This window comes from Aotus nancymaae, unplaced genomic scaffold (assembly GCF_030222135.1).
Source record: "Aotus nancymaae isolate 86718 unplaced genomic scaffold, 86718_ANA_hifiasm-v0.15.2.pri h1tg000002l, whole genome shotgun sequence".
NCBI lineage: Eukaryota > Metazoa > Chordata > Mammalia > Primates > Aotidae > Aotus > Aotus nancymaae.
The window spans coordinates 384,902-408,592 of NW_026988413.1; the positions used below are offsets into that span (position 1 = coordinate 384,902).

General features: G+C 53.3%; 1 protein-coding gene across 7 annotated transcripts in view; it reads right to left on the minus strand.

Annotated features, from left to right (window-relative positions):
• DYNC2I1 (dynein 2 intermediate chain 1) overlaps nucleotides 1-23,691 on the minus strand; it is a 115,448-nt gene that overhangs the window by 82,031 nt on the left and 9,726 nt on the right. For 5 of the 7 annotated variants that reach the window (XR_010338794.1, XR_010338799.1, XM_064366636.1 and 2 more), the window contains exons 2-5: nucleotides 11,196-11,249; nucleotides 9,292-10,000; nucleotides 4,891-4,973; nucleotides 372-728 (exon numbers count right to left, since the gene is read on the minus strand). Coding sequence is in view for 5 of the 7 variants with exons in the window: in XM_064366636.1 (XP_064222706.1) it covers nucleotides 372-728; nucleotides 4,891-4,973; nucleotides 9,292-10,000; nucleotides 11,196-11,249 (1,203 nt within the window). In the remaining 2 variants the exon portion in view is untranslated. Of the gene's footprint in view, nucleotides 1-371; nucleotides 729-4,890; nucleotides 4,974-9,291; nucleotides 10,001-10,294; nucleotides 10,396-11,195; nucleotides 11,250-23,691 lie in introns of those variants that run through there. The other 2 variants (XM_064366613.1, XM_064366658.1) reach the window with 2 other exon arrangements.

Here is a 23,691-nt window from a genome sequence, read left to right on the forward strand (position 1 = left end):
CAGGCACACACCACCATCCCAGACTAATTTTTGTAGTTTTAGTAGAGACAGGATTTCACCATGTTGGTCAGGCTGGTCTCCAACACCTGACCTTAGATGATCCGCCCGCCTCCCAAAGTGCTGGGATTACAGGCGTGAGCCACCACACTCGGCCAAATTTCAAAATTTTATGATAGATTTCCAAACATCTGTTAAAAGTAAGTTCACAATATAATCAAAATATTTGACATCACATTTCTTAGGAGATCAGTGATCTGTCTAACCATATGATAAAGACTTGAGTCAGGCTTTTCCTAAACTAATACTACAGGCCACAAATCTCAATCTCGTCTGATGACATGACACAGTCACGCTCCTCTGAGGGCGCTAACCTCAGGGCGGCTGTTAAGGCAACGAAGCGTCGGAAGGGGTACCTTGGATTCTCTTTTCTTGTGCTCTTCTTTCACCAATCTCTCTTTTCTATCCATGTGGCTTCGGTGCCTCTCCTCATCCAGATGAAGACCTTCTTTGTGTCGCTTTTCTTTACGTCTTTCGCCTTCTTTGTCAGAAAATGAATGACTTTTCTCTTTTGAATACTTCTCTCTTCTTTCCCTTGTGCTGCTTTTTTCCCGGGGTTTCTTGTCTTGATCTGGCTCTCTGGGCTTCCTGTGTCTCCTCTCACCTTCTCCTTTATAAAGCCAGTACTTGAGAGGGTTGTCTTTGCTGTCTCCGTACTGCAGCTGTAAAACCTAAGTTGAGAAACGCATGAGCGCATAAAATAGGCGTGCAGCCAGCCCTCCCTATCTGTGGGTTCTGCAACAATGGATCCAACCAACCCCAAATCAAAATATTCAAAGAAAATTGTGTCTGTATTAAACAGGTACAGACCTTTTCCTTGTCATTACACCCTAAACAGTAATGACCATTTATGTGGCATTTATATTGCATTAGAGATTTTAATTAATCTAGAGATGATTTAAACCATCCAGGAGGATGTGTGTAGGTTATATGCAGACACTACACTATTTTATATTGGGTACTTGAGTATTCACTGATTTTGGTACCTGAGGGGGTCCTGGAGCCCTTTCCCCCATGGACACCAAGGGACGACTGTGCTGTCTTTGTAAATTTCACAATAAAAGCAGGAAAAAGTACAGAACTACCACTGCCCCCCTCACTCCTCAATCCCACTGCCAGACACATTGCTGAAAACTTAATGTTACCCTTCTGTAAGGAAAAACGCTATTCATAACATGGTCCACAGTCAGACACTGGTGCCACCCCATCGCCACACAGTTCAACACTCTGCGGTCTGGTCACCTCGCTCCCACAGAGAAAGCAATGCCTCCACACATGGTGCCCGGCACTCACAGCCGGCCCTCCCGACCTCCACACATGGCGCCTGGCACTCACAGTCGGCCCTCCTGACATCCACACATGGCGCCCGGCACTCACAGTCGGCCCTCCTGACATCCACACATGGCGCCCGGCACTCACAGTCGGCCCTCCTGACATCCACACATGGCTCCCGGCACTCACAGTCGGCCCTCCCGACATCCACACATGGCGCCCGGCACTCACAGCCGGCCCTCCCGACCTCCACACATGGCGCCCGGCACTCACAGTCGGCCCTCCCGACCTCCACACATGGCGCCCGGCACTCACAGTCGGCCCTCCCGACCTCCACACATGGCGCCCGGCACTCACAGTCGGCCCTCCCGACATCCACACATGGCGCCCGGCACTCACAGTCGGCCCTCCTGACCTCCACACATGGCGCCCGGCACTCACAGTCGGCCCTCCTGACCTCCACGCCTCATCCCTCATGCTTGTTTGTGGCCCTCAGCCTAAGCCCTGCCAGCCCCAGGATCCCTCCTGGGAATGCTCCGACCTCTCTGGGAGTCGCCCTCTCCGGTGAGTACGACAGCACAAAGCTGCCACATCTCTCACATGGACACGGTACATCACTCGTTCTCCTAATTACTACCATGCAGATGGAGAGTCTTGAAAATGGGACCAGCATTTAGCCATCTCTGTGACTAAAATCACTGTGGATGCTCAGGGAACCAGTGGTCATCTTCATGCTAAGCTGCAGGACACACTCTTAGTTCTTGGAGCCCTGACATCACGCTCAACAGACCCCAGTGCGTGCCCGTCCCTGTCCTGAAAGACACCGAGTCTCCTCTGCTTGCCCCCATCAGGGACCACTAGACTCCCTGTCTATGGCACCCTCCGCATATCTCAGTTCCCTGGGGACCTCCTGTAGATCCAACATTCTCCTCACTCATCTCCCTCACTTCTCCCCAACTTCCATCCACTCTACTCATCTTTGCCAGGGTGACCTTCCTAAAGATGAACCTGCGAATGCCCTCCCTGACCAAACGCTTCAGCTGTGAAGTTAGAGAACTGCTTCACACCAGTCACCAAAATAAACTCCAGAGAATTAATTTTTGTTTTATTTGAGATGGAGTCTCACTCTGTTGCCCAGGCTGAAGTGCAGTGACACAGTCTTGGCTCACTGCAACCTCTGCCTCCCTGGGATCAAACGATTCTCCTGCTTCAGCCTCCCGAGTAGCTGGATTACAGGTGTGTGACACAATACCCAGCTAATTTTTGTATTTTTAGTAGAGACACGGTTTCACCATGTTAGCCAGAATGGTCTCAATCTCCTAACATTGTGATCCACCCACCTCGGCCTCCCAAAGTGCTGGGATTCCAGCATGAGTCACCACATCCAGCCTTAACACTTTTTTAAAAAACAGTTAAAGATCAAGAAAAAACACAGGTGACAACTCATGTAACTTGGCTGTGGAGAAAGTATTCCATCAACAACAGACCTAGTAACAGCACAGACCCAGCTACTTCACAATTTTTAACTTACTTCCAAAAATAAAAATCCCCCAGGTCAAATTCAAAACAAGCCAAAAACAGCAACATAAATGACTGGCAGAGTTATTCACGTACTCTTACAAACCAGTAAAAGGCGCCACTGAAAAATCAGCCAGCAGCAGGCACATTGGCGCAGGCCTCTGATCCCAGTACTCTGGGAGGCTGAGGTGGGAGGATCACTTGAGACCAGGAGTTCAAGACCAGCCTGGACAACATGGTGAAATCCTATCTCTACAAAAAATTTTAAAATGGGCTGGGTGTGGTGGTGTGCACCTGTAGTCCCAGCTACGCAGGAGGCTAAGGTGGGAGGATTGCTTGAGCCCAGGAATTCCTGGCTGCAGTGAGCTATGATCACACCACTGCACTCTAGCCTGGGTGGCAGAGCAAGACACTGTCTGTAAAAAAATGTTAAAAAGAGGAAAAAAAAATTTAGCAAAAGTACGCAGGTGGTAATTAACAATAGGTAGTAACCTGCTTTTAAACATGCCCAGAAATGCCGTTTTCTTCTGAACTAAATGAGCAAAAATTTTAAATGAAGATAATGCCGCGTTCCTGCTTAGGACATGAGAAACTACGTCCTGATGATATAAATCATTACAACTTTTATGTAAAGCTAATAGGGTAAGTTACATTTACTTTGATCCAGCAAGTTCATTTCCAGAAATTAATCATAAGGAAATGATTATGAATGAACCAAAAAGCATACCCTCTGGATGTCTTTATAATAAAACACACACACGCACAGAAACAACCTCAGTGTCCAGAAGCACAGGTGCCTCAAGAGCAACAACACATCCACACGATGAAATACCCAGCCATGCACAGAGAAACACAGGATTAACTCAGGAGCAACAACACGTCCACACCATGAAATACCCAGCCATGCACAGAGAAACACAGGATTAACTCAGGAGCAACAACACGTCCACACCATGAAATACCCAGCCATGCACAGAGAAACACAGGATTAACTCAGGAGCAACAACACGTCCACACCATGAAATACCCAGCCATGCACAGAGAAACACAGGATTAACTCAGGAGCAACAACACGTCCACACCATGAAATACCCAGCCATGCACAGAGAAACACAGGATTAACTCAGGAGCAACAACACGTCCACACCATGAAATACCCAGCCATGCACAGAGAAACACAGGATTAACTCAGGAGCAACAACACGTCCACACCATGAAATACCCAGCCATGCACAGAGAAACACAGGATTAACTCAGGAGCAACAACACGTCCACACCATGAAATACCCAGCCATACACAGAGAAACACAGGATTAACTCAGGGAAAAGCTCAAAATGTGTTGCACTTAAACAATTTATAAAACAGTAAACATCTAACTAAAGCAAACAATGCTATACATACATAAGTATATGAACTGGAAAAATATATACCTAAATACTATCAATACTTACCTATGGGTGAGGATTAGATAGTTTTTGTTTTCTTATCACTTATTTGTATCTTCTAAATTTTCTAAAATAATCAAATATTACCTTTGGAATCAGAAAAATGCACTTGACTGTGAGGGGAAAAGAAACTGACTATGCATAGTGCTGGAGGCCTTTTCCAGGCCTGAAATCCTGCTTAGGACATCTTCTAAAAATGCTTCTAATAATAATGCTTAAAACATCCTTTATGGACAGGCGCAGTGGCTCGTGCCCGTAATCCTAGCACTTTGGGAGGTTCAGGCAGGTGGATCATGAAGTCAGGAGTTCAAGACCACCCTGACCAACATGGTGAAACCCCATTTCTACTAAAAATACAAAAATTAGCCAGGCATGGCGGTGCACGCCTGTAATCCCAGCTACTCAGGAGGCTGAGGCAGGAGAATCTCTTAAACCCGGGAGGCAGAGGTTGCAGTGAGCCAACATCGCATCACTGTATGCCAGCCTGGGCGACAGAGTAAGACTCTGTCTCAAAAAAAAAAAAAAAAAACAAGCACCACATCCTTTACTTGGCAACATTTGGAAAACCTTTCTTTGCCCAGGCCTGGCTTTGTATACCTTTCTTTCTCGGTATCTTCTTTCTCTATCTTCATCTCCTCTCTCAGAGTCTTCATCTTTCTCTTCATTTCTTACTTTACTCACTACAAAAAGTAAAACATAGTTTTAATGCTCCCAAATGTTAGCATATCAAAAAGATCTTTTAACATCTTGCGTTAAATGTGGACTGTATTGCACATTTTAATATGTATTTCAAAATATTCAACTAAAACATATCCCCACCTCAAAAATGAAGAGTTCTAGTATCGAATTTACAATGAAGAAGGAGATGAACACAGCAATCTGAGTGATACGGTTTGGATCTGTAACCCCAAGCAAATCTCACGTTGAAATGTAGTCCCCAGTGCTGAAGGTGGGACCTGGTGGGAGGTGGCTGGATCATGGGGTGAATTTCCCCCGGGTGCTGTTCCTGTGATACTGAGTTTTCACAAGATCTGGTTGTTTAAAAGTGTGTGGCACCTCCCCACTCTCTCTCTGCCTCCTGCTCTGGCCCTGTAAGAGGTGAATGCTTCCCCTTCACCCTGTCCCAAGACTGTAAGTCTCCTGAGGCCTCCCCAGCCATGCTTCCTGTACAGCCTGAAGAACTGAGAACCAATTAAACCTCTTCTCTTTATAAAATTCCCCAGCCTCAGATGTTTCTTTATAGCAGTGTGAAGACGGACTCGTACACTAAGGAACAGAGAGACTTCTTGCCTCACTCAGTTTGCTACTGAAGCAACCCAGCAAATGTCTGAGTAACCCTGGAAATTCAAGGGGCCACCAGCCCAAACTCATACGGCCGTCAGGGTCTCCGCACATCACGCAGAAGCAGAGCTTAGTCTGAACAGGAGAACCAGCCCAGTCAGCCAAACACTTTAGCCAAATGTGAGCTCCAGGAAAATTCCTGCCCTCCTGGATGCACTGGGGATACAGCGCGGCCCGCATACCTCCTGGCGCCCCCACTGCTGAGGGGAACAAGGAAGCTAGAGGCCCCTGAATAACCAAGGAAGCCAGATGCAGCAGACCCCCCAGGGTACCAGGCTGCAGCATCCATCCTGGGCTGTGGAGGCTGAAGTGCCAAGGCCCAGCATGGCCCACAAGACAGACCAGGGACAAACTGAGCCAGGCAGGTACTGATGACACCAAAGCATCATGCAGAAGGAAAGCTGGACTTTCTCTTCTAAATCTGCACAGAAAAAAGGCATCGGATGTAAAATTACCAGAGTGGACGCTTTGAAGTATCAGGGCAAATTTAAACTTTCAGAGACCATTGAGGCACAGTGCATTCATTCAAAAAGCATTTACCAAGCACTGAGCACTCTTCGGGGAGTCTGGGATACAGAGGGAGGGCCCCATTCTGGATAGATTTTCAAGGCTGAAACCCAGGACTCTCCGAGCGACTGGAAGAGAAAGCAGGGCATCCAGCTATGTGCCAGGTCCCTGACCTCAGGATGGAGATGGGCATGCCTGCAGGGAAGCGCCATGTGGGGTACACTGCGCTTGTGTTATCTATTAGACATCAAAGCACAGAGGATACACAAGTCTGGAATTCAGGGATGATGCCCAGCTGGGGGTAAAAACTTGGAAATGAGGAAATGGATCAACAGTATTTAAAACCATGAGACTACATCCAGCCAGCCACGGCAAGGGGTTGCTGGAGAAGAGACCCGGGGACCCAGTGCTGGATAAAGCCCACACTCCACAGAGGGGCAGTGCAGGAGGAGAGGAGATGACAGACGAGACGTACAGATGAAAGAACTACTTTAGAGTCTAGTGTACAATCAGTTTTCAAAAGTCTTTCCAGTACAGTTCCTTTCAACACCACATTGAAAAAATGAGCAAACAGAAAAAAAATAAAAAGGGGTAATCTGAGAACAAAAGATTCTACTGCAAATAAATTCCAAAAACATCAAAAATAATTTTGAAAAGAGTATTAAATAGTAAAACAGCTACTGTTAAAATTAATTAGGCCAATAGCAGGGTATGGTGGCGCACACCTGTGATCCCAGCTACTTGGGAGGCTAAGGCACAAGGATCACTTGAACCTGGGAGGCAGAGGTTGCAGTGAGCCAAGATTGTGCCATGGCACTTCAGCCTGGGCAACATAGCAAGACTCTATCTCAAAAAAAAAAAAATTAATTAGGTCAAGTGCAGTAGCTCCTACTTGTAATCCCAGCACTTTGGGAGGTCAAGGTAAATGGACTCCTAGAGACCAGTTCAAGACCAGCGTGGGCAACGTGTTGAGAGCCCCATGTCTACAAAAAGTTTTTAAAAGTTAGCCTGGTGCTGGCTGGGCACTGTGGCTCAAACCTGGGAGGTTTGAGGTGGGTGGATTATCTGAGGTTAAGGTGGGTGGATTATCTGAGTTCAAGACCAGCCTGGCCAAAATGTTGATACCCCATCTCAACTAAAAATACAAAAAATTAGCCAGGTGTGGTGGTGTGTGCCTGTAGTCCCAGCTACTCAGGAGGCTAAGGCACGAGAATCACTTGAACCAGGGAGGCAGAGGCTGCAGTGAGCCGAGATCATGCCTCTTCACTCCAGCCTGGGAAACAGAGTGAGACTTTATCTCCCAAAAAAAAAAAAAAAAGCCAGGTACAGCAGTGTGAGCCTGTAGACTCTGCTAATCAGGAGGCTGAGGCAGGAGGATCACTTGAAGCCAGGAGTTCAAGGCTGCAGTGGGTTATGATCACACCACTGCACTACAACCTGGGCAACAGGGCAAGCCCTGACTCTACTTTAGATCTTTTTTTAAATAAATAACAAATAAAATATATTTTAAAACAAAATTAGTGGTAACCCAATTAACCCATCCATTCCACTCCAAGTATATTCCACTCCCACAGAAATGCACAGAAATGAACACCAAAAAACATGCACAATAACATTCTTAGCAGCCTTATTCTTAATAGTCTAAATCTGCAAACAACTCAAATGGCCACCAGCAGCCAAACTGATAAATAGATCACAGTGTGTCTATATGAGACGTCTATCAATGAAAATGAGTAAAGGTCCTTGGTTTCCATCATTTTCACAGCCAGGCCTTCTAACCTTTCTGCTGATTCTAAGAGTTACTACCTATTCTTCTAATAGATTCCTTTTGCATTTATATTAGCTAGCTTAAATTTTTTATGAGAAGCATATACCACCTATATAACAAAAAATACTGAATAAACGTGCATTTGGGGAGGAAAAAAGTATGTACCTTTATCTTACAATTCCTAGGAATTTTGCTAAATAAAGTAAAACACACTTTTGAAAAATTTTCTTTATCAAAAAGCATTATTTTTATTTACAATGAGGATTCAGATTTATTGAGATAATAAACCTAAAATATGGTTTTGTCTGGTTTCTTTTTTTGAGACAAAGAGTCTCGCTTTGTCACCCAGGCTGGAGTGCAGTGGAGCAGTCTCGGCTCACTGTAACCACCTCCTCCTGGATTCAAGCGATTCTCCTGCCTCAGCCTCCCAAGTAGCTGGGGTAACAGGCATGCACCACCACACTCAGCTAATTTTGTGTATTTTTAGTAGAGATGGAGTTTCACCACGTCAGCCAGGCTGGTCTCAAACTCCTGACCTCAGTTGATCCACCTACCTCGGCCTCTCAAAGTGCTGGGATTACAGGCATGAGCCACCGCGCCAGGCCGGCTAAATGGTTTGAGTTTTTTTTTCTTTTGAGACAGGGTCTTACTCTGTTGCCCAGGCTGCAGTGCTCATTGCAGCTTCAACCTCCTGGGCTCAAGGGATCCTCCCACCACAACCTACCAGATAGCTAGAACTACAGGCAAGCGCCACCGCACGTAGCTAATTCATTTTTTGTAGTGATGGGGTCTCCCTATGTTGTCCAAGCTGCTCTTGGAATCCTGGGCTTAAGCGATCCTCCCACCTCAGCCTCCCAAAGTGCTGGGATTACAGGTATGACCCACAACACCCGGCCTGAATGAGTTTTTAAAATACCAAAAGGAAGACAATGATAAAAAGTATACACACACACCCTAAAAGAGAGAGAATGGGGACCTCTAACTTCAAAGATAAAACATTTGTGAAAACTGTCAGAGAAGATAAAAATAAGAAATGGACAAAAAAAAAAAGGACATTTCAAAAGAGGAAAATGTCCCAAACAGCAAGAACTTTTAAAAGAAATAGAGCCAGCTGGACACAGAGACTGACGTCTATAATGCCAATGCTTGGGGAGGCTGAGGTGGGAGGATCGTTTGAGCCCAGGAAGTTGAGGCTGCTGTGAGCTGTGATGGCACCACTGCACTCTAGCCTGGGGGCAGAGCTAGACCCTGTCCAGAAAAAAAAAAGGAAAGAAAGGGGAAGGAGGGAGGGTGGGAGGAAGGAGAGGGAGTGAGCTAACAACCCATCAGGAGCAGCGAAGCGGCACCTCAGGTGGAGCCGCAGGGAGGCCGGGGGGACGCACCTGAGCGGCCTTTCCTCTCTGCCCGCTCCAGGAGCTGCTGGTCGCGCGCCTCCTGGCCCAGCACGGTGTGGTGGGCCGTGGTCTGCCGGAGCTCTTCCTTCCTGGCCCTTCTGTCTTTTTCTTTTTCCCTGTCCTTTCGTCTGCTGTGAGACTTCTCTGCCTCTCGATATTTCTCCTTCAGCTTTTCTTTCTCCTGGTCTTTTGCATCTCTTCTCCTCTCCCCCTGTCTGTCTCTGTCCCTCTCCCCCTGTCTGTCTCTGTCCCTCTCCCCATGTCTGTCTCTGTCCCTCTCCCCCTGTCTGTCTCTGTCCCTCTCCCCCTGTCTGTCTCTGTCCCTCTCCCCATGTCTGTCTCTGTCCCTCTCCCCCTGTCTGTCTCTGTCCCTCTCCCCCTGTCTGTCTCTGTCCCTCTCCCCCTGTCTGTCTCTGTCCCTCTCCCCCTGTCTGTCTCTGTCCCTCCCCCCCTGTCTGTCTCTGTCCCTCCCCCCCTGTCTGTCTCTGTCCCTCTCCCCCTGTCTGTCTCTGTCCCTCTCCCCGCAAGAACTCTCCTTAGCAGTCTGGACTTCGGCCACCCTGTCTCTGCTCCTGGCATCCCGGTCGGGATCCCTGCACCTTGGCTCCTTGTGTTCAGGAAGGCCCATCTCAGACTCTTTACGCAGCTTCTTCTCTCTGTGCTGCTTTTCTTCCTTGGGACCACCTGACTGTATGGCCTAAAACAAGAGAACAAACAGTCCTCCGTGACCAGGAAGGCAGATTTCCACGAGACTTTTAATACCTGAATGTGAACAGCACACACAGCTGCAGGACCTTAAAACATAGTTGCATTCAGCTGCTTTCCAATCCCAGTTGGGCCAGGGCCTGCATGGATGTTCTCAGACACTAAAGGACACGGAGTCAAGCTTAGACTTCCACCGCTGCCACCTAGCACCGCAATATCATGGACATTCACATTTATTGGCAAATCAAATCTAAAACACTATGTGTATTAGAGGGTGAAAAATTACCTAGTGGGTAAATGTTCACTGTTCGGATGACAGCCCAGACTTCACCACTCCGCAAGATAATGCAGGTAAGAAACCTGCACTTTTACCCCCTAAATATGAAAAATAAAGTAAAATTCAAAAAAAAATAAGTAGGGCCAGGCATGGTAGCTCACACAAATTATCCCAGCACTGTGGGAGGCTGAGGCAGGAGGATCGCCTGAGGCCAGGAGTTCAAGACCAGCCCAAGCAACATAGTAAGATCCCCATCTCTACCCAAAACAATTTAAAAATTAAAAACTCAGCAGGCCGGGTGGTTCTTGCCTGTAGTCCTAGCTACTCGAGAGACTGAGATGGGAGGATGGCTTAGGCCCATAAGGTCAAGGCTGCAGTGAGCTATGATTTCATCACTGCACACTGGCCTGGGCAAAAGGGTGAGACCCTGTCTCTAAAAAAAAAAAAAGAAAAAAAAAAGTAAAATTAACCAGAAATAAATAAATTAAATACTACATGTGTTAAAAAACAGATACTAAAACTGTATTTTAAAGTCACTGAGACACAAACTGCCTGGGCTCTATACAAACAAGAACCCTCGTTCTAAAACTCTCAGGACTCTATCTCAATCCTATAGCCCCGCTCCCACCCCACTGCTGCCGCCCCCTGAAGTGAGAACCCCCTGCACCTGAGCCACCGCAGGGCCCCACCAGCAGGTGGGAGTGTCCACCGTGATTAACAACGTTCCAGAGGGATAATCAGCTGCACGCCTTCACCACCAAGTTGAAAGGACTTCTGAAAAGAGGCACCCGTAACCAAAGCTATGCAGTGTTGTGCACCAGGTAAAGCGGTCCAAGAAAACCACACAAGTCCCACACAGATCCCGATCTAATTATTCACAATCCCAATCTAAAGTATTTACAGTAATTACCCAAAGATGTTTTCTGAGATCATCTGCTTTCCAGGTGTCATCTTTGGTTCTTCTCTAAACAGAAAAGTATAAAGTTAGAATGTTTCAAGTTTACAATAAGTAATTTTGCATGCTCTAGGGAGCTGCTTTTCCATCTAAATCAGTGGCAGTTAAGTCTTGACATGCCAGAAAATACTGCTCCACCTCCTGGAATAAAAGGTAACAGAAATACAGATTTTAAGAAATTATTCACTAGTCTAAAATTACACATTATAAAATGCATCCCTTTGGCTACTTCAAAATTATTAAATATTACAAAAGAAAAGTGAGAACAAGTTATAACGGCAGTTGAGCAACAGATCAAGAACAAACATTCTATGGATTTAAAATATATTCTGTCACATTGTATTTTCCAAAAACAGCCATAACAGACTCTCATCCCAAATGCTGCACGCACAGAGGGAGTGTGTGCTCCTTCTGCAGCCGCTGGGCTCAACCCAGGACAGCCGGCGTCGTGGGCCTCCTGGGCTGCAGCTCCAGACACTTTCCTGTGAGGAAGGGAAGCAGCCTTGGGGAGAGGCCCCTGCAGATGCCACAGCCACAGGCCCAGAGGGGCCCCTCACAGCCAGCGCCAGGGCAGATGTGTGAGAGGACAGCTCCAACGGCCCCTCATGAGTTACTGCACCCCCAAACCTTGAGTCTACCCAGCCAAGGCCCCAGATATCAGTGGCAGAACTAAGCCCGCTGCTGTGAGCTCGCCTGATCCACAGCATATGAGAAAATTAGAAGGCTGCTGTACTCACACCAGTCTGTTACGCAGCAACAGCAGCTGGGATGTATAACAGACAGAAATGTGTGGAGCATCTGCTGCTTCTCGATGCTGTCCTGAATCAAGCACAATATTTAAATCTCATAACCCTACTAAGGTTATCGGCTCCATTTTTCCAGTGAGGACACTGAGGCATCATGATGCTCAGCAGCTTTCAGCTCTAAAGTCCTGTCAACAGCCAGTCATAAAACAGGAACTGAACCAACCCCGTGGAATGAATATTCAAACCACAGTCACCAGAGAAAGCCTGCCTGTCCCTGCAGACCACCCTATCACGCTTGTCTGTTTGCACTGGGCAACCAGTCAGCCCACAAGCTCACCCGTCTCTATGGCCCCCAAAAACCCCGTACTTATATTCAGCAAATACACACCAAGCCCCTAGCATACACCGAGCACTGCCTCAGAGCTGGGGCTGCACTGAGAAAATCCAAAAAAGGCCCCACACCCAAAAACGCCGTCCAGCTCCTCTGATGTTTGAAAGTGTTTGCTCCTCGTTGGATAATCCATCTTTCATCTTTCAGCTAAGCCCTCACCTTCTGGAAAGGAAGCCTCAGTCTCTTGTGTCTCAGTCACCCAGCACTGTTTAACACCCACAGCGCCTCCCGACTGCCAGCCTTTACAGAATCCACACTGCGTGTGCTGGTAAGGCAGAGCATCAGGCAGCCGGGTCAGCAGGTATTCAGCTGTCCTAAGAATCTACGGGAGAATATTAAAATAAGAAGTTGCAGTGGTCTTAAAATACTTCCACTAAGGCTTCAACAACCCTTCTTTACGAGTCAAGCTGACTCCCCTCCCGTGAACGTGGGCCAGACTCCACGTCACACCTCGTTGTCATCTTTTTGTTTCTATGAGGCAGCGTCTGGCTCTGTCACCCAGGCTGGAGTGCAGTGGCGCAACCTCAGCTCAGGTCATCCTCCCACCTCAGCCTCCCGAGTAGCTGGGATGACACCCAGCTAATTTTTTTATGTTTTGTAGAGACAGAGTTCCACCACGTTGCCCAGGCTGATCTCAAACTCCTGAGCTCAAGCGATCTGCCCGTGCCACCACACTTCAGATGAGGAGAACGGGGCCCAGGCACAGCTGAGCGTCTTCCTGCCCAGAGTCCTATCCAGAGCTTCTCCCTGGCTGTGGCACCCGCTCGCTCTCACTGCGCACCCTGGGAGACGCAGCTGCCACAGTGCAAGGACACCCGAGCACCCCTGCGGAGGCCCAGGCAGAGGCCGGCACAGGCCCAAACCTCAGAAGGGCCCCTCAGCCCAATTTAACTTCAGGGAGCGTGAGGACTACACCCTAACGTCCCACTATGCCGCCCCCAAACCCTGACCCACAGAAACCGTGAGGACGGTAAAGGTTTACCATGCTCTGGGGCAAGGGTGGGGACTCTCCTTCTGCACCCTCGCCCCCACCTGGGGTGCCTCCTGTCACACTGCACCACCGCCTCCTGGCAACCCTCATGATGGTGTTTCCTACAAGATCCAGGCTAGTCTCTACTGAGACTAGCTCGGCCATAGAGACCCCCACCCAGGCAGCACTGAAAGGCATTAAGAAGCAGACACCCAGATAGAACAGCAAAGTGGGACTATCTGGGGGCCAACAGCCTTCCGAGCTGAGAGCCTCAGGGGCTGACAGCATTCTGGGCTGAGGGCCTCAAGAAGACACTGACCCACGCATTTAGTCTCTCTGAACAGGTGATTATTAACAAACAGGTGTTCAGTGTTTTCTCATAGAACCAAGATAAACCAGGTAGGCAGCTGGTGCCTGCTTACCACTCATCCAGGACAAACTAGAAGGTGTTCTCCCCGAGGGAGCCGCGGGGGCAGGTCACATATCCCGTGTTTTAACCGTCACATGATATATGTGTACTGTTTTGCTACTTTACAATGCCCCAAGCAGTTTTCCACTTGCAGGCGGGGGTGGCTAGGTTTTCCTTGCCACTATTCTTAGCAAACAATATATTTTATCATACACTCAGCATTTCTCAGCAGGTCTCCCCAAGGGGAGCATGAGTGCTTTGTCGAAGCAAACACGGCTCATTCTTCTGTGCCGTTCCTGCTCCACAGCTGCACTGAAGCCTGTGCCCAACACGCAGGCGCTTATCACCAGCCACAGTAACACACTTCAACAACACAGGGTACAACCCTACAGCCCTGGCACAACAGAGCTTGATGCTAAACCTATCTGCTTATCACCGGCCACAGTAACACACTTCAACACAGGGTACAACCCTACAGCCCCGGCACTACCCTACATCCCCGGCACAACAGAGCTTGATAAACTTAACTGCTTATCACTAGCCACAGTAACACACTCCAACAACACAGCGTACAACCCCACAACCCCAGTAAAACAGCTTGATGCTAAACCTAACAGCTTATCACCGGCCACAGTAACACACTCCAACATAGGGTACAACCCTACAGCCCTGGTACAACAGAGCCTGATGATAAACCTAACTTCGGCTAAGCAAAATCAATCAAGGATGATTTCCTGCAGAGAATATTTACCACAACTATTCAATTTTCCCTTTGAGAAACACTTCCTTAATGGTACAAATAAAGGAAGCATTTGGGAGTTTATTTCAAACAAAAAAACAGATTTAGTCCAAATGAAAAATAGAAACTTTTCATGGACAAGCCACTAAAACCCTTCTTGAACATGTGAAAATTAAGGTAAACAAAAAAAGCTGTAATACCTAATAAATACATTAAATAATTTTTTTTGAGATAGAGTCTCACTCTGTCACCCAGGCTGGAGTACAGTGGCGCAATCTCAGCTCACTGCAACCTCCGCCTCCAGGGTTCAAGGAATTCTTCTGCCTCAGCCTCCCAAGTAGCTGGGATTATAGGTGTACACCACCACACCCAGCTAATTTTTGTATTTTTAGTAGAGAGAGGGTTTCACCATGTTGGCCAGGATGGTCTCAAACTCTTGACCTCAGCTGATCTGCCCACCTTGGCCTCCAAAACTGTTGGGATTATAAGTACGAGCCACTGCAACCCACCTTAACTATTTTTCTTTAAACTTAACTTCTATAGAGAGGTTTAATATAGGACCTGCTATAAACAAAAGGGCTGAATGAAACCCAAGACATGAGTGACCGCAGATAGGGTCCAGGAGATCCAGGAGATGTGGGCACCACAGAGAGGGGACGCCCAGCACAGTCACGGACAGTCCAACCACGAGATGAAGGGATGCCCAGGACACTCAGGAACGGCTCAACAAGGAGATGTGGGTACCACAGAGAGGGGTCGCTGAGGACATTTAGGGGACACTGGAAAGGCACAGGGACACCAGCTCAGAATATGAAAAGTAAGTATGTCAAAAAAGCCATCCAGTTGGGTTTTTAATGGCTGTTAACATTACTGACGCTGATAAAGTTAAAAACCCTGAAGACAAGAGGTCTCTGACAGATCACAGGATTTTTCTTCTGCCTCTCTAGTTTTCAGCAAGAAAAAATCACCATTTTCTTCAATGCACAGAATGCTGACTACTTTAGAGCATTAAAACTCAGCTAATATGGACTGTTTAGCCTAAAGTTTTCTATCCACGCTGTCTTCCTCTCTAGAGTTTCAAATTGTCAAACAATGACTTATGGCATCTGCCCCGGTGCTGTGGGTCCCCACCTGCCACAAGTAAACCACATACTTCTGCCAAGGCCTTTGAAAGACCAACTTGACCTGCACTCAGACTCTGCCCTATGGAGCAGGCCAGCAACCCACACTGAAAACCAACTCTCCAAGTAAGGAACTGAAGGCGAAGTTCCCCCAGCAACCCCATGACGGGGACAAACCCCAGCCTGGGGACGAGGGCAAGGAGACGTCAGGAGAGTGAAGCAGCCAAATCGCCTTGCCCGCAGCATGATTCCGCCCACGTACTAGCAGGTGAGAACTGAAGCCTGCAGCATTCAGCATCCACAGGAATGTGTCCCGGGCACGGCATCCTGCGTGCACATGGCGAGCAAACAGGAGATGAGCAGCTGCCCAGCGCCGACTCCCCAGGGCACTGTCCCTCTCCACACACACAGCACTCCATTTACGTCAACTAAATCATCCACAACCTTTTCACAACAAAACTCTTTGGAGAACTGTACAGTAAGAACCCCCAATATTTAAATTCCTCTGATTTGCCTCCAGAATAAAACAGATCACACTGATGTAACTCCCCTTCCCCTCAGTGGAGGGCTTTAAGGGAATTCTCTTCCCCACCCTCATCGCATCCTGAAATCCAAGAAGTAAGCCTGGGCTGAAATCATCTCCAAGGTGCACCATCAGAGGTGGTAAAGCCAAAACCTCACCTGCAGGGAGGACACTCACAGCCCAATGGAAACAAACGCCACCCCTGCGCCATCTCGTCCCACCCACGGCCCAGATGGAAGGCAAACGCCACCCCTGCGCCATCTCGTCCCACCCACGGCCTGGATGGAAGGCAAACGCCACCCTGCGCCATCTCGTCCCACTCACGGCCCAGATGGAAGGCAAACGCCACCCTGCGCCATCTCGTCCCACTCACGGCCCAGATGGAAGGCAAACGCCACCCCTGCGCCATCTTGTCCCACCCACGGCCCGGATGGAAGGCAAACGCCACCCCTGCGCCATCTCGTCCCACTCACGGCCCAGATGGAAGGCAAACGCCACCCCTGCGCCATCTCATCCCACTCACGGCCCAGATGGAAGGCAAACGCCACCCCTGCGCCATCTCGTCCCACTCACGGCCCAGATGGAAGGCAAACGCCACCCTGCGCCATCTCGTCCCACTCACGGCCCAGATGGAAGGCAAACGCCACCCCTGCGCCATCTTGTCCCACCCACGGCCCAGATGGAAGGCAAACACCACCCTGCGCCATCTCGTCCCACTCACGGCCCAGATGGAAGGCAAACGCCACCCTGCGCCATCTCGTCCCACTCACGGCCCAGATGGAAGGCAAACGCCACCCCTGCGCCATCTCGTCCCACTCACGGCCCAGATGGAAGGCAAACACCACCCTGCGCCATCTCGTCCCACTCACGGCCCAGATGGAAGGCAAACGCCACCCCTGCGCCATCTCGTCCCACCCACGGCCCAGATGGAAGGCAAACGCCACCCTGCGCCATCTCGTCCCACTCACGGCCCAGATGGAAGGCAAACGCCACCCCTGCGCCATCTTGTCCCACCCACGGCCCGGATGGAAGGCAAACACCACCCTGCGCCATCTCGTCCCACTCACGGCCCAGATGGAAGGCAAACGCCACCCTGCGCCATCTCGTCCCACTCACGGCCCAGATGGAAGGCAAACGCCACCCCTGCGCCATCTCGTCCCACTCACGGCCCAGATGGAAGGCAAACACCACCCTGCGCCATCTCGTCCCACTCACGGCCCAGATGGAAGGCAAACGCCACCCCTGCGCCATCTCGTCCCACCCACGGCCCAGATGGAAGGCAAACGCGACCCTGCGCCATCTCGTCCCACTCACGGCCCAGATGGAAGGCAAACGCCACCCCTGCGCCATCTCGTCCCACTCACGGCCCAGATGGAAGGCAAACGCCACCCTGCGCCATCTCGTCCCACTCACGGCCCAGATGGAAGGCAAACGCCACCCCTGCGCCATCTTGTCCCACCCACGGCCCGGATGGAAGGCAAACGCCACCCTGCGCCATCTCGTCCCACTCACGGCCCAGATGGAAGGCAAACGCCACCCCTGCGCCATCTCGTCCCACTCACGGCCCAGATGGAAGGCAAACACCACCCTGCGCCATCTCGTCCCACTCACGGCCCAGATGGAAGGCAAACGCCACCCCTGCGCCATCTCGTCCCACCCACGGCCCAGATGGAAGGCAAACGCGACCCTGCGCCATCTCGTCCCACTCACGGCCCAGATGGAAGGCAAACGCCACCCCTGCGCCATCTCGTCCCACTCACGGCCCAGATGGAAGGCAAACGCCACCCTGCGCCATCTCGTCCCACTCACGGCCCAGATGGAAGGCAAACACCACCCTGCGCCATCTCGTCCCAGTCACCGCCCAGATGGAAGGCAAACGCCACCCTGCGCCATCTCGTCCCACTCACGGCCCAGATGGAAGGCAAACGCCACCCCTGCGCCATCTCGTCCCACTCACGGCCCAGATGGAAGGCAAACGCCACCCCTGCGCCATCTCGTCCCACTCACGGCCCAGATGGAAGGCAAACACCACCCTGCGCCATCTCGTCCCACTCACGGCCCAGATGGAAGGCAAACGCCACCCCTGCGCCATCTCGTCCCACCCACGGCCCAGATGGAAGGCAAACGCCACCCTGCGCCATCTCGTCCCACTCACGGCCCAGATGGAAGGCAAACGCCACCCCTGCGCCATCTCGTCCCACTCACGGCCCAGATGGAAGGCAAACGCCACCCTGCGCCATCTCGTCCCACTCACGGCCCAGATGGAAGGCAAACGCCACCCCTGCGCCATCTCGTCCCACTCACGGCCCAGATGGAAGGCAAACGCCACCCCTGCGCCATCTCGTCCCACTCACGGCCCAGATGGAAGGCAAACGCCACCCTGCGCCATCTCGTCCCACCCACGGCCCAGATGGAAGGCAAACACCACCCTGCGCCATCTCGTCCCAGTCACCGCCCAGATGGAAGGCAAACGCCACCCCTGCGCCATCTCGTCCCACTCACGGCCCAGATGGAAGGCAAACGCCACCCTGCGCCATCTTGTCCCACTCACGGCCCGGATGGAAGGCAAACACCACCCTGCGCCATCTCGTCCCACTCACGGCCCAGATGGAAGGCAAACACCACCCTGCGCCATCTCGTCCCACTCACGGCCCAGATGGAAGGCAAACGCCACCCTGCGCCATCTTGTCCCACTCACGGCCCGGATGGAAGGCAAACACCACCCTGCGCCATCTCGTCCCAGTCACCGCCCAGATGGAAGGCAAACGCCACCCCTGCGCCATCTCGTCCCACTCACGGCCCAGATGGAAGGCAAACACCACCCTGCGCCATCTCGTCCCAGTCACCGCCCAGATGGAAGGCAAACGCCACCCTGCGCCATCTCGTCCCACCCACGGCCCAGATGGAAGGCAAACACCACCCTGCGCCATCTCGTCCCAGTCACCGCCCAGATGGAAGGCAAACGCCACCCCTGCGCCATCTCGTCCCACTCACGGCCCAGATGGAAGGCAAACGCCACCCTGCGCCATCTTGTCCCACTCACGGCCCGGATGGAAGGCAAACACCACCCTGCGCCATCTCGTCCCACTCACGGCCCAGATGGAAGGCAAACACCACCCTGCGCCATCTCGTCCCACTCACGGCCCAGATGGAAGGCAAACGCCACCCTGCGCCATCTTGTCCCACTCACGGCCCGGATGGAAGGCAAACACCACCCTGCGCCATCTCGTCCCAGTCACCGCCCAGATGGAAGGCAAACGCCACCCCTGCGCCATCTCGTCCCACTCACGGCCCAGATGGAAGGCAAACACCACCCTGCGCCATCTCGTCCCACTCACGGCCCAGATGGAAGGCAAACGCCACCCTGCGCCATCTTGTCCCACTCACGGCCCGGATGGAAGGCAAACACCACCCTGCGCCATCTCGTCCCAGTCACCGCCCAGATGGAAGGCAAACGCCACCCCTGCGCCATCTCGTCCCACTCACGGCCCAGATGGAAGGCAAACACCACCCTGCGCCATCTCGTCCCAGTCACCGCCCAGATGGAAGGCAAACGCCACCCTGCGCCATCTCGTCCCACCCACGGCCCAGATGGAAGGCAAACACCACCCTGCGCCATCTCGTCCCAGTCACCGCCCAGATGGAAGGCAAACGCCACCCCTGCGCCATCTCGTCCCACTCACGGCCCAGATGGAAGGCAAACGCCACCCTGCGCCATCTTGTCCCACTCACGGCCCGGATGGAAGGCAAACACCACCCTGCGCCATCTCGTCCCACTCACGGCCCAGATGGAAGGCAAACACCACCCTGCGCCATCTCGTCCCACTCACGGCCCAGATGGAAGGCAAACGCCACCCTGCGCCATCTTGTCCCACTCACGGCCCGGATGGAAGGCAAACACCACCCTGCGCCATCTCGTCCCAGTCACCGCCCAGATGGAAGGCAAACGCCACCCCTGCGCCATCTCGTCCCACTCACGGCCCAGATGGAAGGCAAACACCACCCTGCGCCATCTCGTCCCAGTCACCGCCCAGATGGAAGGCAAACGCCACCCCTGCGCCATCTCGTCCCACTCACGGCCCAGATGGAAGGCAAACGCCACCCCTGCGCCATCTCGTCCCACCCACGGCCCAGATGGAAGGCAAACGCCACCCCTGCGCCATCTCGTCCCAGTCACCGCCCAGATGGAAGGCAAACGCCACCCCTGCGCCATCTTGTCCCACCCACGGCCCGGATGGAAGGCAAACACCACCCTGCGCCATCTCGTCCCACTCACGGCCCAGATGGAAGGCAAACGCCACCCCTGCGCCATCTCGTCCCACTCACGGCCCAGATGGAAGGCAAACGCCACCCCTGCGCCATCTCGTCCCACCCACGGCCCAGATGGAAGGCAAACGCCACCCCTGCGCCATCTTGTCCCACCCACGGCCCGGATGGAAGGCAAACACCACCCTGCGCCATCTCGTCCCACTCACGGCCCAGATGGAAGGCAAACGCCACCCTGCGCCATCTCGTCCCACTCACGGCCCAGATGGAAGGCAAACGCCACCCCTGCGCCATCTCGTCCCACCCACGGCCCGGACGGAAGGCAAACACCACCCTGCGCCATCTCGTCCCACTCACGGCCCAGATGGAAGGCAAACGCCACCCCTGCGCCATCTCGTCCCACTCACGGCCCAGATGGAAGGCAAACACCACCCTGCGCCATCTCGTCCCAGTCACCGCCCAGATGGAAGGCAAACGCCACCCCTGCGCCATCTCGTCCCACTCACGGCCCAGATGGAAGGCAAACACCACCCTGCGCCATCTCGTCCCAGTCACCGCCCAGATGGAAGGCAAACGCCACCCCTGCGCCATCTCGTCCCACTCACGGCCCAGATGGAAGGCAAACGCCACCCCTGCGCCATCTCGTCCCAGTCACGGCCCAGATGGAAGGCAAACGCCACCCCTGCGCCATCTCGTCCCACTCACGGCCCAGATGGAAGGCAAACGCCACCCCTGCGCCATCTCGTCCCAGTCACCGCCCAGATGGAAGGCAAACGCCACCCCTGCGCCATCTCGTCCCACTCACGGCCCAGATGGAAGGCAAACACCACCCTGCGCCATCTCGTCCCAGTCACCGCCCAGATGGAAGGCAAACGCCACCCCTGCGCCATCTCGTCCCACTCACGGCCCAGATGGAAGGCAAACGCCACCCCTGCGCCATCTCGTCCCACCCACGGCCCAGATGGAAGGCAAACGCCACCCCTGCGCCATCTTGTCCCACCCACGGCCCGGATGGAAGGCAAACGCCACCCCTGCGCCATCTCGTCCCACTCACGGCCCAGATGGAAGGCAAACGCCACCCCTGCGCCATCTCGTCCCACCCACGGCCCAGATGGAAGGCAAACGCCACCCCTGCGCCATCTTGTCCCACCCACGGCCCGGATGGAAGGCAAACACCACCCTGCGCCATCTCGTCCCACTCACGGCCCAGATGGAAGGCAAACGCCACCCTGCGCCATCTCGTCCCACTCACGGCCCAGATGGAAGGCAAACGCCACCCCTGCGCCATCTCGTCCCACCCACGGCCCGGATGGAAGGCAAACACCACCCTGCGCCATCTCGTCCCACTCACGGCCCAGATGGAAGGCAAACGCCACCCCTGCGCCATCTTGTCCCACTCACGGCCCGGATGGAAGGCAAACGCCACCCTGCGCCATCTCGTCCCAGTCACCGCCCAGATGGAAGGCAAACACCACCCCTGCGCCATCTCGTCCCACTCACGGCCCAGATGGAAGGCAAACGCCACCCCTGCGCCATCTCGTCCCACCCACGGCCCGGATGGAAGGCAAACACCACCCTGCGCCATCTCGTCCCACTCACGGCCCAGATGGAAGGCAAACGCCACCCCTGCGCCATCTCGTCCCACCCACGGCCCAGATGGAAGGCAAACGCCACCCTGCGCCATCTCGTCCCACTCACGGCCCAGATGGAAGGCAAACGCCACCCTGCGCCATCTCGTCCCACTCACGGCCCAGATGGAAGGCAAACGCCACCCCTGCGCCATCTTGTCCCACTCACGGCCCAGATGGAAGGCAAACGCCACCCCTGCGCCATCTCGTCCCACTCACGGCCCAGATGGAAGGCAAACGCCACCCTGCGCCATCTTGTCCCACTCACGGCCCGGATGGAAGGCAAACACCACCCTGCGCCATCTCGTCCCAGTCACCGCCCAGATGGAAGGCAAACGCCACCCCTGCGCCATCTCGTCCCACTCACGGCCCAGATGGAAGGCAAACACCACCCTGCGCCATCTCGTCCCAGTCACCGCCCAGATGGAAGGCAAACGCCACCCCTGCGCCATCTCGTCCCACTCACGGCCCAGATGGAAGGCAAACGCCACCCCTGCGCCATCTCGTCCCACCCACGGCCCAGATGGAAGGCAAACGCCACCCCTGCGCCATCTCGTCCCAGTCACCGCCCAGATGGAAGGCAAACGCCACCCCTGCGCCATCTCGTCCCACTCACGGCCCAGATGGAAGGCAAACGCCACCCCTGCGCCATCTCGTCCCAGTCACCGCCCAGATGGAAGGCAAACGCCACCCCTGCGCCATCTCGTCCCACTCACGGCCCAGATGGAAGGCAAACACCACCCTGCGCCATCTCGTCCCACTCACGGCCCAGATGGAAGGCAAACGCCACCCCTGCGCCATCTCGTCCCACTCACGGCCCGGATGGAAGGCAAACGCCACCCCTGCGCCATCTTGTCCCACCCACGGCCCGGATGGAAGGCAAACACCACCCTGCGCCATCTCGTCCCACTCACGGCCCAGATGGAAGGCAAACGCCACCCCTGCGCCATCTCGTCCCACTCACGGCCCAGATGGAAGGCAAACGCCACCCCTGCGCCATCTCGTCCCACCCACGGCCCAGATGGAAGGCAAACGCCACCCCTGCGCCATCTTGTCCCACCCACGGCCCGGATGGAAGGCAAACACCACCCTGCGCCATCTCGTCCCACTCACGGCCCAGATGGAAGGCAAACGCCACCCTGCGCCATCTCGTCCCACTCACGGCCCAGATGGAAGGCAAACGCCACCCCTGCGCCATCTCGTCCCACCCACGGCCCGGATGGAAGGCAAACACCACCCTGCGCCATCTCGTCCCACTCACGGCCCAGATGGAAGGCAAACGCCACCCCTGCGCCATCTCGTCCCACTCACGGCCCAGATGGAAGGCAAACACCACCCTGCGCCATCTCGTCCCACCCACGGCCCGGATGGAAGGCAAACGCCACCCCTGCGCCATCTCGTCCCACTCACGGCCCAGATGGAAGGCAAACGCCACCCCTGCGCCATCTCGTCCCAGTCACCGCCCAGATGGAAGGCAAACGCCACCCCTGCGCCATCTCGTCCCACTCACGGCCCAGATGGAAGGCAAACACCACCCTGCGCCATCTCGTCCCACTCACGGCCCAGATGGAAGGCAAACACCACCCTGCGCCATCTCGTCCCAGTCACCGCCCAGATGGAAGGCAAACGCCACCCCTGCGCCATCTCGTCCCACTCAC